This window comes from Ischnura elegans, chromosome 3 (genome assembly GCF_921293095.1).
Source record: "Ischnura elegans chromosome 3, ioIscEleg1.1, whole genome shotgun sequence".
Lineage (NCBI taxonomy): Eukaryota > Metazoa > Arthropoda > Insecta > Odonata > Coenagrionidae > Ischnura > Ischnura elegans.
Window position 1 is genome coordinate 9,708,864 of NC_060248.1, and position 13,052 is coordinate 9,721,915.

At 42.5% G+C, this 13,052-nt stretch overlaps 1 protein-coding gene across 2 annotated transcripts in view; it reads left to right on the top strand.

Annotated features, from left to right (window-relative positions):
- LOC124155432 overlaps nt 1–13,052 on the top strand; it is a 342,127-nt gene that overhangs the window by 81,210 nt on the left and 247,865 nt on the right. For both annotated transcript variants that reach the window (XM_046529237.1, XM_046529238.1), the window contains exon 3: nt 104–394. In XM_046529237.1, the coding sequence (XP_046385193.1) occupies nt 104–394 (291 nt within the window). The remainder of the gene's footprint in view (nt 1–103; nt 395–13,052) is intronic.

Genomic DNA, 13,052 nt, shown 5'->3' on the forward strand with positions numbered 1-13,052 from the left:
TATTCCCTTGTTATTTTTATTTATCATTTTATAGCACAGGGATTGTTTTCAAGATGTAATTCGGGTTTTGTGTCATTATCATTGTCAATGCCATCCTTTTCAGAGTTCCCGCGATGAGACTCGTCGTGTTGCGGCCAAAGGATCTTCATCCTCTGGCCGCCAGGAGGCGAGGGAGCGGGAACAGCAGCGCCAAGTCCGCATTCGTGAGCGGCAGGCGGAACTGCTGGCAAGGCGTCAGAGGTTGCTGCGACAGTCGCGAGGGGGCGGGGTGGAGGCTGAGGAAGGGCAGAAGAGGAGGGGGCTGGAGGCGAAGGCGCTGGAGCTGGAGCGCGTGGTGGAGCGCTTCGCCAAGGAGAGGCTCCAGCTGGAGCGGCACCTGCAGATCGTCTCGCAGGTAGGTGCTGCCACCTAATCGCTCGTTCGCGGAACCAACTCGTGACGAGGCGGCGTACGCGAGTTCTCTCGGTGCGTGCGTTGCTGTGAGTGTGGGACACAGCCAGCGTACGTTCGCTCAACCTCTTGAGAAGACGGGGCGCGCTCATTGGCTGCGGCGAGGATTGCGTCACGCCGCTTTGGCGGGAGCCGCGGTCGATCTGCAGCGAGTTTTAAAGTGGACAACGCACGCAACGCTCCCTTTCGTCGCTTTAAAATCGCTGCCGAGGCCCTGGATGACACGCGTGCTCACGAATGCGTGGTCGGAGCTCACGTTTTGCGGCGTCAGGCAAGCCTTCTTGCGGTCGGAGGAGAGGCGGAATCGTCCTTCCGATGGTAAAAAAAAGAAGCTTCCTCTTTAGGGAAGCCTCCTCTCCTCCTCTTTTTTTATGTGGGTACTCTGAAAAAATCAATTTTTCCGTCACAGTGGAGGGGGGGGGGGGGAGGCGAGAGTACTCGGGAAGAGCGGATCTTTGCATTCTAATTCACGGAGTGGGCGGCAGGGGGGGCAGAATTCGATCCTTTCGCCGAGGAGGGCTGCGAGAGTGGGAACACGCTTAAAGCCCGGCGACGGGTGACCATCCTGAAGGCGATGGACGAGCCGGACTCCGAAACGTCGCGCTAATCGATAATAGCTGGCCAAGAGTCAAAAAGGGGCTTCGTCTAGTCAGGGAGCGAAAAAATTTGCACGAACATTTTCAAAATACGTGTGCATGCGAAGGTTGAATCAAAATTTCTAAATTGGTAGTCAATAGCAGTATTTAGTTGGTGCAATGGAGCAATTTTCGCAAAAGTGGCCCTATTTCAATATTTTCTCGAAATATTCAAATGAAGTCCATGCAGAGTATTCATAGGTGAATACTTCATCTACGTAAGACATATAGCTCCTCTAGCCGCCTCGATAGACTTGTGGTGGGGGGTGTTGGACACCATACGTCGGCAAATGAAAAGGAAGTGCTCTAATGAAATTACGCCTAGCATTAATTGAATTCCTTTATTTTTTGGGGTTACTAATTCCCATACCTTTCTGTTCGGCAAAATATCTTTCTTAATTTATCGTTTTTCTCGGGTATGGAAATATAATGGGAAAAAATCGAAACACATAAGCAAGTGCCTCTATTGTACCCGGAAAATTTTCAGCGTTAAGAAAATATTTTCAGGAAGTATTATTTTGTAGATTTAAAAAAGGAAAAAAATGAGTTACATTATCCATACTTGGACTATTTCGTGGTAAAATTTGTGGAGCTTCCTATTTCACCAGTCACATATTTTCTCTTGCTCTCTATTCCACAAATCACCTTATCTCAACGACTTTCCTGATCTGATTTTCGGAATGATAGCGGATTTGTCCGCCGGTTTTTTTTAACGGCGAATTAGTGTACTCTGTGAACATGTCAATTAATTTAAGAATCTGCGACCAAAATAACGTGACAGAATTACGTTTCTTTAGTTTATGTCACCCTCTTGTAGAATTCGAGCGTATATCAACTTGTTTTTTGTATGGAGGAACCTGCTGCCAAACGCCTATTGAGGCGACTTTACGGGTATGACGTAGATTTAGATGCCCAGATTCTTCTTTGCGAGTGCAATAAGTGGTTCAACGGCGATAAGTAATTAGTTTGACAACATCAGTTAAATCTCTGTCGCGCAATCGAGTAGTTCGCGGATTTCATTCTTATCTACTCCGCTAATAATGTGGATGTCGAGATACGCTCATTTGAAAGAGCATCAATTTTAGTGTATGAATGAGAAATTACGGAAGAAATGACACATTTTTATCTCATAGGGAGGTGGCATGAATATGGGGATAGAATTCCCAACCCAAGAACCCTTTAAAAAATAATTAATCGTATCTTAGCAATCCCTTGTCGTTTGAAATACTGTAAAAATATTTAAAAAAAAAAACTTTTTTTGAGTGATTTTGAGAAATTTGTTTCTCTGACGTACCTTCCTATTTTAATGCAAAATTTCTTGTATGGGAAAGCATGAAATAAGTTGCTATAGCGATTGCAGATGTCAATTTTAGACATAGTGAGACTATTGCGATCCTAATTGTAAAAGGAAAGAATGAAATCTGAAATCTGGCTGTAATAAAGCCCTTTTCATTGAATGTCCGGAGAATAAAGAGGAAACTATGTTTCTTGGTTGCGACTTCCACCACTCCATGGCCGTTTCTCTTTCATCCATCCACTCTTCGTCAGTAAGAGTGAGCATTATCAATAAATCATTCCTCCGTTAGAGGCAGATGTACGTGGAGCGTGTTGCAAATCGCTCCTCCTCCCTTATTGAACTTCCAGATCACAGGAAGTCCTGTCCCCTTTCACTCCTCCAGTAAATCTCAAACTCCGCTTCTCATTATCTCCTCATTCTTTGCAAAACCGCATAAATTTGGACGTATTGTGATCAATCCTCATTCCATATTCCTCACACTGTTTACCCATCGCTTCATTCAGTGCCTTCAGCCCTTTCGCTGACTGGCTAATCAGCACCTGATCATCCGCAAACCTCTCTCATTTAAGCATCATTGCCCCTTCACTTTTCAACTCTGGCTTCCAACTCATCCCACGCCTCCGCGCTCAGTACTCGATCCATCCAAACGTTCTGCCTCATTCGTATCTCATCAGGAAGCCCTCTCTTCTCACACACCATGTATAGCATTTTCATATTTCTCCTCCTCTCCATCTGCTTCACCTTCTCCATTCCTCTCCACGCCCACATCTCCAACGCCTCCAGCCTTCTCTCGTCCTTCCAACGTTTCCATGTTTCTGCACCGTAAATGCTCTTCACTCTTTATCAGACTGTTCGCTAGTCCTTTCTTTAAATTAGTACATAACGATCCTCTCATAAGCTCATGGACGCCTCCTTTTTCTAACGCAATTCTCTTCTTGATGCCTTTGTTTCTGTAACCTTTTTCCACTAATGTGCTGCCTAAATAGTTGGATAGCCCAATCAGCTCAATTTTTTACACACTTAATATTACCTTGTGTCTCACATTCCTAGCTCGTGATGCTTTACAAAACCTCACAACCTCGGTCTTATTGTGAATTTTTCTCATGCTATATTCCTCAAAAGCATGGCTAACTCATCCACTAGAGCCTGCAGCCCCCTCGCTGACTGGCTGATTGTACGCGAACCTCACTGATTTTAACAGCATTCCTCTCAATTTTACTCCAGCTTCCAACTCATCCCACGCTTCTCTTATCATCTCCTCAGCGTACACGTTAAGAGGCAATGGCGATAGAGGACAACCTTGCCTCACTCCTCCGCATGTTCTTGCCCAACCTGATTCGCCGTCAGCTACCCTCACTTATGCAGTCTGAGTCACATACTTATCCGTGTCTATTTCTTAAATTTTAATGACTTTAATCACCCAATCCGCTTTGCGTTTTCAAGATCTACGTAGGAATAATGCAAAATTAAGTGTTAAGTGCGAAAATTTGGAATGGGGAGCATGTGGGGAGATAATGAGATATGTGGTCATTTTTATATTTTGTGTGTAGAACTTTCTATTGCTATTTTGTGAAGATTAACCAAGCTTAACTATCGGTTAATCCACATGTAACGTAAAAATACGGCTCACTCTACTTTTCAAACGCAATCGCACTCGACAGTTTGTAAAAAAAATTTGCGGACGAGCCCATTTCTTTGGCGCACTGAATTAAAAAAAAAGAAAAGTAGCTACGTCCGCCCCTCTGTCCATCTCGGCCGTCGAGGCACTAACTAAGCTGGCTCTTTTGGACGAGTGTGAGTGGACAGCAGGATAAAGAGGTCGCCGCCGAGAGAGAGAGAGAGATGGAAAGGACGGAAGGAAGGAGGTCGATTTGGACCGATATGGGATCGACCAGCCCGCTTCTCTCTGTGGCTGCTGCTGCTCGGACAACCACCGCTCTCTCGCGACGATGCCTTAAAGGGGATGACGACGACGGCGCTCGGCTGCTGCCGGTGCCACTGCCGATAAGATTTCAGGAGCTACCCACACGGCTGATGCTTCTGCATCCTCAGTATTGAAAGTAGTAGTGTCCGGCGAGACTTGGTGATGATAGCTCTACTCTACATACTGACCTGTGTGATGTCGTTACCTTTTTTTCTTCTCAAACAATAATAGTCATAAATAATCTTTAGAGCTTCATTTTCTCTCCCGCATCCAAAATGGCTCTCTTACTAACAATCCGTTGTTTACTCCCCCATCACCATAGCGCCCTCAACTCCAAAACAGCAATATACACATAAACACGCATACAAATAAAAATACAATTCAAACATCAATGCATAATCCCGGGACCATGGCATAATCAATCACGCCAAACATCATGGACGCGACGTTACACCTGGAGGCCACATCTTTAGGCTAGTGGCGGGAGGTGTCCGGACAACAGCCGGTTACAAATGAAAACGAAATTCTCCATTGAAATCACGCCAAAGCATTGATTTAGCTCCGTTATTATTCGGGGGATATAAGAATTCCCATACCTATCCGCCCGACAAAGTCTCTCTTAATTATCGTTTCTATCGGATCTGAAAATATGGTGTTGTTTTAATATGATGTTCTCCGTAACGCTTTGAGAGATGTCTATTCCCGATTGCTGAAGCAATCTTAGGCAAGAGCGCAGTCTCCAAATCTCCAGCGGCTCCCACCCTAATCGTTTATTATCTGCGTAACACTTTCTGTACGTCCGCAGCAGTTTTTGGCGAACCGCACAACTTTCCTTTGAATATCATTAAGCTCACGGAGTATGCATTTCTTCGCCGGATACCATGTTATCACAGAATATGTGAAGGGATTCGGAATGGATATGGGAAAGAGTAGCTGTGGTTTACCTAAGTGATCTGCCAGAGTTACTAAATGGTCTTGTTTTATGTATGCAGATGATTTATCAATTACGATTAGTCGTTGTACATACTGTTTCATCAGAAAAAGACTCACCTTAGTCCTTAAATAATATTCACAGACTGTGGTTTAAGGCGAACGATAGATAATCAAGGCCGGAAATATTTATCAATGAATTATCCGTGCGGTGCACTTAGCGTGAGATTCCAGGACCCATAAAATCACGATCGTGGAAAAATTTTTGAGCGGAAATTGATGAAATTTGCTCATTGTCAGATATTAGCGTGGGGTTTGGTCGATTTTGATTTTTTTTTGCGGAAATATTAGCGTGAAACTTTAGATCGCGGTGGTAGTATCGTATTTATATTTTCTTGCGCTTTGCAACCGCTTTTTGGCGATTCTAACGATAAATTGTGGAAGTAGACTCCTTGGAAAGGAAAATAACGAGGACATAATGTGAAGTTGAGAATTAAACTCCGGAAAATAAATCGATGCGACCAAGAAACAGATCCACTCAATTTCAACACCTTATGTGCGACAGTTTGCTGCAAGGATGATAGATGGCGTCTAGTCCATGATTAATTTTTTATTTGAAGGCCTGTAAGATGTGGAGATAATTTTTTCATTGATATAATTTTATATTCATTGTTAATTTATCTCTAAACCGGTCTTAAGCTCATCGGGCGGTACTCAGACAAATCTCAGAAGTTGGGGCACTAATATTGATCACCCTGCTCCCTCAATATCCTCAGCTTGTTACTTGACCAGGAGAATGACGAAATTAATAAATGCAGCTGCAGCCTACAGCTTATGTGATGCACCCTCATTCTTTACGGCAGGTTGAAATTAAGACAGTGTCGCCATTCCCGCAAATTGCACGTGTCCACGCCGCTGCGATTTTTGTACGCGGACACCTCCGAACAGGCAACTGCGTCGATTCCGCGTCATCCTCAACAACTCCTTCGCTTATTATAGAGGGGACATTTGCCTCCCTTTCGACCGGTCGCATCTTAAATTACGTATTTTGTGCGATCACATATTATTCCTTTGTAACTCACGCTATCAACTTTAAATTTTCCGAGTAAATATAAGTATGTAAACAATAGGGGAGTGAGGGGCAAGAGTCCGCATGGGGAAAGATTCCTTCTCCGAAATATTTCTCTAAATACCTGAATGATGCCACTGGTGGTCAATCAGTTTCATTAACGTGACTAAATGTAACACAGGGGAGCGTTTAGTGGAAGACAACGAACGAGAGAACATGAGCTTTTCTTATTTTTCAGTTTTACGCAACGTTTATCTAATTTGTAGGGCCGCGTAATTTTTATATGTGCTTAGGGTATTTATTTAATTGCTGCGTTTCTATAGCATTCCTTTATATGTATTCTTTGCCTAAAAAAATCATGCAATCAGCAGGTTCGCTGCCCACTATGTGGTTGTGTTGTGTGGGAGGCACATGTCTCTCTTGAGAGCATTAGACCATATCCAAAAGCATTACAAGCGTAAAATCGTCGTAAAAAATTCAAAGCGGTCTGAAATTCTTACGGTTCCCCCAACACCCAGAAACTTAACGTGAAGATATCTAAAAAGAAAGTAAAGAGTTGTAGTACTAAGCGGCGGTTTCTGAACGGCAAACAGGGCATTCACTTCACAGGAAAAAGTGATTATGACTATGTAGGTTGTGGAAAATTGTACTCAGATCCACCAATTGCTAATTGGATAATGTGTTATGGGTGTGAAACATGGAGGATAGAACCTTGCAGCTCATTTTTTGGAAAGAGAAGGTTCACATGTGAAAAATGTGATTAGGACTCTTGCCCCACAATGCAATGGGAGGACTCTTGCCCCACGTGAGGGGCAAGTTTCCTATTTGTTTTTCTCTTACATTTTGCTGAATAACTCCAGTTATTGATTGATTCTGCAGCAATGGAAGATAAGGATTGTAGTACATGAAACAGGGAACAAATCATGAAAAAATAAAAATAATAGCTTGAACCTGAATGCATAATTTTTATAATTATTTGTTAGATGCGTACTCTTGCCCCTCATTCCCCTAAGTATGTCGGAGTATCCGGCGAAACCGGTGGAAGTGCTCAATCTGGGTGTGATGATAGTGAACGGCAGCAGTAAATTTAATGTTGCACTTTTAATGTTGACTGACCCGTTTGGGTGCATTACTCCCCTCCCCTCTCTTCTTCCCCACCTGCCACCCTTCTCCCCCCCCCCCCCCAGTGCTGACCGGTATGAATAGAGGGTTTAAAAGATGCACTTCGACATTGGTGTGTCGAAACCGGCTCGGTCAACATTAAAAGGTTGTATATAGAGTAGACCTATTCAGCATTTGCTTCACAGAGATTGGTATATTGCATCCCTACATATTCCTTTATCCAGTGCTAGTTATTTTATTTCCCTGAGATATCTTCTACACCGTATCTTTCTAGATTTTTACTCGTAGGACTAGTAGTATCTGTGACTAGTCCCTTGGTCTTCCTTTGCCGACTTTTTCTTCAATTTTTTCTTCCATTATATTTTCTGCATAACTACTGTGTCTGATTGCGTGACCAATTCACCGTGTTCTCCTTTTGCGTGCAGTGATTCATAGTGTCCTTTCTTCTCCTATTCTTCTATATACCTCCTCATTTCTCATCCTGTCCTGTAACTATTTCGCTTGAATTATTAATAGTTTTTTCCTCGGCGAGATTTTCAGTGCGGGTCAATCTTTAGCCACCAATGGAGGTCTGTTTTTTTCGAATCTCGTTGCAGTACCAAGTTCCACTTCTCACTTTCATCCATAGTGTTCTTTATTATTCTATTCATCTTCGTTTCTCTCCCTATTCGTACATTTTATCGTCAGCACCCTCCTCGTCTTAGAAAGTGATCAGTATGGAAAGAGGACTTCGAGATTGGCGAATTCAAATTAATACAGGCTAATATTTCTACTATCTAACTTTCTAACTATCAGTGATCATAAAAGATCATTAGCCTTAATCTAAAATATAAAAGAATGCAAATGAGAAAAATATCAGGCACAATTTTTAAGTCTCGGACACTGGCAAACGTTGACCAGGGTTTATTTTATCATTGTCATCATAAGTCAACATCTTATGATTGGTAGGATACAGTTCTTCACTCCATTCACTTATCCGCGAGCCATTTTATAGGGAAATATTTCTTTCTAATATTCCTTATGATTGATAGGATAGAATTCTCCATTCCGTTCATTTATCCGCGAGCCTTTTCATAGAGACATATTTCTTCTCTTTTACATCCTTTATAAACTGACCTATGCAACACATTTAGTGCCGTAACTTGCCCTTTCCCGACACCTGTCCTTATACCATTGTTTTATCAGGCCATCATGCCTCAAAATTTGGCCTACTTAGTTGTCCCGTCTTTTCTTTAAGGTTTTCAGAAGACATCTCTTTTCACCCACTATTCTAAGCAACTCCTCATCATTCATTCCATTGTATTTTCATTATTCTTCGGTATCACCATATTTCGAATGCTTCTACTCTTTGTTCGTCTCTGCGCCCACCAACGTTCAAACCTCGCTATCATACTGTGAAAATTCTAAGATGATATAATGCTCGAAATAAGTAGTATGTCTCCAGCGTGACTTAGTGAAACTTGCGTATCATTATGAATGAAATTCTATGTCTTCGTGACATCGGAGATCCGACGGAGACAGCTACTACTATCAAGTGCGACAATGACGCTGTCATGGCTTTCCATCTCTGCAGATCCCTTTCCATCGATTGTCAATTTGGAATTGTTCTTTGCCCAGTCTGTGTTCAACTGCGTGTTTGTACATGTGTTAGTCCTTGATGATGACGTTTCATGTCGAAACCATGATCATTGAAATAAATTATGTGGTGTTGCGAAGTCATAGCTTTTTATTCCCAATGATAGCATGGGTGCTAAGTAATTCGTCGCCAAAGTTATCCGATCGAGCTGTTGGTGCATGTACCTTTTCAGTCGACGAATTTATCCCGCTAAACCGATACCATTTTGTATTTTTCTCGTGACGTATTGCTATTTTTTAAACGTAGCTTCCTTCTTGAAATTTACTGATAAGATTAGAATTGACACTTGTCGACATTTATCTGCATATTAAGTGTAAAAAATCATTTGAGAAAATTCCGTTGTAAAATATTCTAACTTAAGATTTAGGCAAATGCAGCAAAGGATCTACTCTGCGTAACCGTAATGAAAATGTCAAGTTGTAATTTGATAATTTGTAGTTTAACCACTGAGTTCACCAGTTTGCGACGGGAGTGAGACATGAGTGCTTTAGTCTGTCTGTTTTCACGAAACCTTCTGGCCAGGATCCCTTCTCGTAAATCCTGCGTAGTAATTCGGAAAACCCTACCCTCCCATTCTTTTGCGAATACTTCAGAAGCTCACAATGAATTTCGCCCGCGTCCACCGCTTTTGTAGCCCTCATGTCGCTAAGGTTTCTCTCTAACTCCGCGTCTAAGACGAATGGTCCGAAATTACCCTCCCCCACTTCACTCTTCTTCTCTAATTGCAACAATTGGAAGCACGTCCTTGTCTACAATGGCCTCTCCCACCATTTTTTAAGTCCTCAATATTGATATAGATCAAAATGTGATGCATTATCTCCCGTTTCTCAATTCTCCGACTACTTCTCGAGCGATTCGCTGCAAAAAAATCACCACCCGCAACCCTTTCGCAGGTAAGTTAGTGACGTCACACTCTGAAGCCGATCACCTCCTTGTCTCACTTCGCCCACCGTGTCTAACACTTCGTCGCTCTAGTGATGGGTCGGTCGTGAACGATCGAATCATGTGACCAGGGTCATCTCCGAGATTGATCGGTGAACGGGATCATTCAGATGACCGAGAGGGTCATTTCCTCCCGTCCTTCGGTCGTTCGTGACCGTGGACGTTCTCCATCAGTCGCGATCGTCGGTCATTCATGATTGTTCTAGACACAGGTCATTCATGATTGTTCTAGACACAGGTCATTCATGATTGTTCTAGACGCAGGTCATTCGTGATCGTGGTCGTTCTCCGTCAATCGCCAGCCATTAGGTCATTCGTGATTGCTCATTGCATAGGTCATTCTCAAGCACAGTCCAATCGCTATCATTCTTCGAAGATGTCGCGGTTGATGATCGTCACTCGCGACCTGAATTGACCGTTTTTGACTGCTCTTTCACTCGTGGTGATGAATGGCACGGTATTGCAATCACTTTTAGGGGCAATGTTCGTAATAATTGTAAAGTTTTCTATATTCGACATTTCTGGGTACCTATGGTCTTCATATCTCAGGTGATATGCCGAAAATCTTGAGAGAGCCCAGTTTTCTCTCATGCCTCTCAATCAGTTCCATTATTTATATTAACTTTCCATAATAAAATATTGATCACTAACCCTATGCCCCACGAATGATTGGAAATTATCGTTGATTCTGTATCTTGAAAAACAATATAAGGAGTGTAATAAACAACATTTAAGGAACATTCTGTATTTATAAATGTTTAAGAAGTAATTAAGATAAGAATTAACTAGTTTATGGTTTTATCAAATGAAAAACTTTATGGATTAATAATAATAACAACTCATCTCTCGTTTAACAAGCTACATAGATATTGTCCTTAAGAAGAAAGCGATAAGCGGGTCATGATTGACAACAGAGTAGTGATTGTCCCCTCGGTCGTGATTGTCTACGCGGTCGTGATTGTCTATGCGGTCGTGATTGCCTACTCGGTCGTGATTGCCGTCCATTTTCCACATTCATGACCTCCCGTTCATGACAGAGTCACTCAAATGAATGGTCACCGTGATTGGGATCACGAGAATGACCGACTAAGTCCATCACTACGTCGCTCCTCTTCCTTTCCACTCAGTTCACCTTCTCCATTGTCTTCCACGCCCGCATCTCGAAGGCCTTCAGTCTCATCTCGGCCTCCTTCCACAGCGTCCGCGTTTACGCAGCGCGAAGTGATACACGCCGGATCAGAATCTTTACCAAAAATTTGTCTGCACTCTTTTTCCTTATTCTTTACAGGTACTGGGTGACATTTCCTTGTAATTTATTGTATTTGCAGATAGGTTTACATTAGTACTCTCGGTAGGTTTCGCAGGTTTTTCACGCCCCCCTTCTTGTGTGGGCGTTTTCCTGCAGTGGGTTTTTTCCAATAAGGACGACAGTCAATATCCTTAGGGTTTTCCCACGTTCACTAACATCTTTTTACACTTGGTCAATAGTAACTTTGTTAACTTATAATTTTATTTGTTGATTGAAAATGGAACTTCTATGTCTCTTTATGTAATTTCTCTGCATGTAATTTCATGAGCAACTTGACAATGTATTTAACTGCATATATTTCATATTTGACGAGGGGTTAGATGGAAGATGGAACTTTCTAGTCCCAATCTCGCCCAATAAAGACGTGTTATTATTATTATTATTAAAACCTTATCTGTAATTAGTTATTTCGCAATTCGCGGACACCCGCCGACGCAATTCTATTTCTGTTTCATCCGTTTTCTTTAGTTGTGTTGGTGACCACATTTTTTTAACTGTCCCACTTACACAAGTTTTTGGCCTCCACCATTTATTTAATTCCTTAGACCCTTTCAAGAAATATCTCCAGGGGTCGCTCCAATCATGGCGGAAAAATGACCGTTTTCACGCTATCATTCTCCGTTGTGGCTCCAGGAAAGGGAGTCCCATCCCTTTTTCCATCACTCGGCACGTCCCTTTTTCCGTCGCTGAAACCATCACCGGGACCATCTTCCAGCCAATCATAACTCACGGCCTCTAAGAGCGATTGGAATGCCACGCTTAACTTTTAATGGAAATTAAGTTGAAAAGATGGAAAGTAATGGAATAAGCGATGGAAAAAGGTACGGTGGGAATGACCGTGCGATTCAGAATATGATGGGTCTAGCGATCACTTTTTTGGTCCCTGATAACCTATCGCTGGAGCTATCACTCTGATGGACGGAATAAATGATCGTTTGATTCAAGTTTAAGCGTTAGATTTTTTTGTTCGAAATGCTTCCATAAACCACATAAATCCGGTGTTCTTGTGATAATCATGCCACATACCTCTCACCTTCAGCGCTTTCACTGCTGCGCCTGCAACCCTATCGCCAACTGGCCAATCACCGCCTTATCATCCACGAGCCTCAATGATATCAACATCATTAGCCCACTTTATTTCCCGCCATTAACTCGTCCCACGAATTTCCACTGCGTACACTTTTATCAGGAAGGGCGTTAATGGATAGCCTTGATTGAACCCTCTGTGCATGGTCAACCCAATGCTGTGCCAGTAACCCTATCGTGTGCAGTCCTAGCGATACACAGATTACGATAGAATGCTGATCAGGCAGGTGGTGAAAGCTTTCTTATTAGTAAGTGACATTTAGATGTCGATTATTACGTTCGACTCGCACGAGGGGAGAGAGTTGCCTGGGAAACGTTGCGAGTGAGTGGGCGCCGTTCGATTTAAGATGCGCTCTATCTCTCTATTCCATTTACGATTTCATTTGAACAGTTTTACGTACAGGGTGGAAGGAATCAATCATTTTGGAAATTTCAAAAGCGTAGCATGGCCTAAACAGGTAGCAAAAAAAACTGCAACGTTATCTATGACAGAGTGTGTCATTCACTGATTTTCAAATGTGTAATGCAAAATGCATTAGTATGAAGTATATTTTTCAGAATATTTTCTCACGAATCAGGTGAACGTGGAGATTATATCTCTTTCGCCAAATTTATTCCTTATGTTTTTAAATAAATTCGTTCACTAACCGTT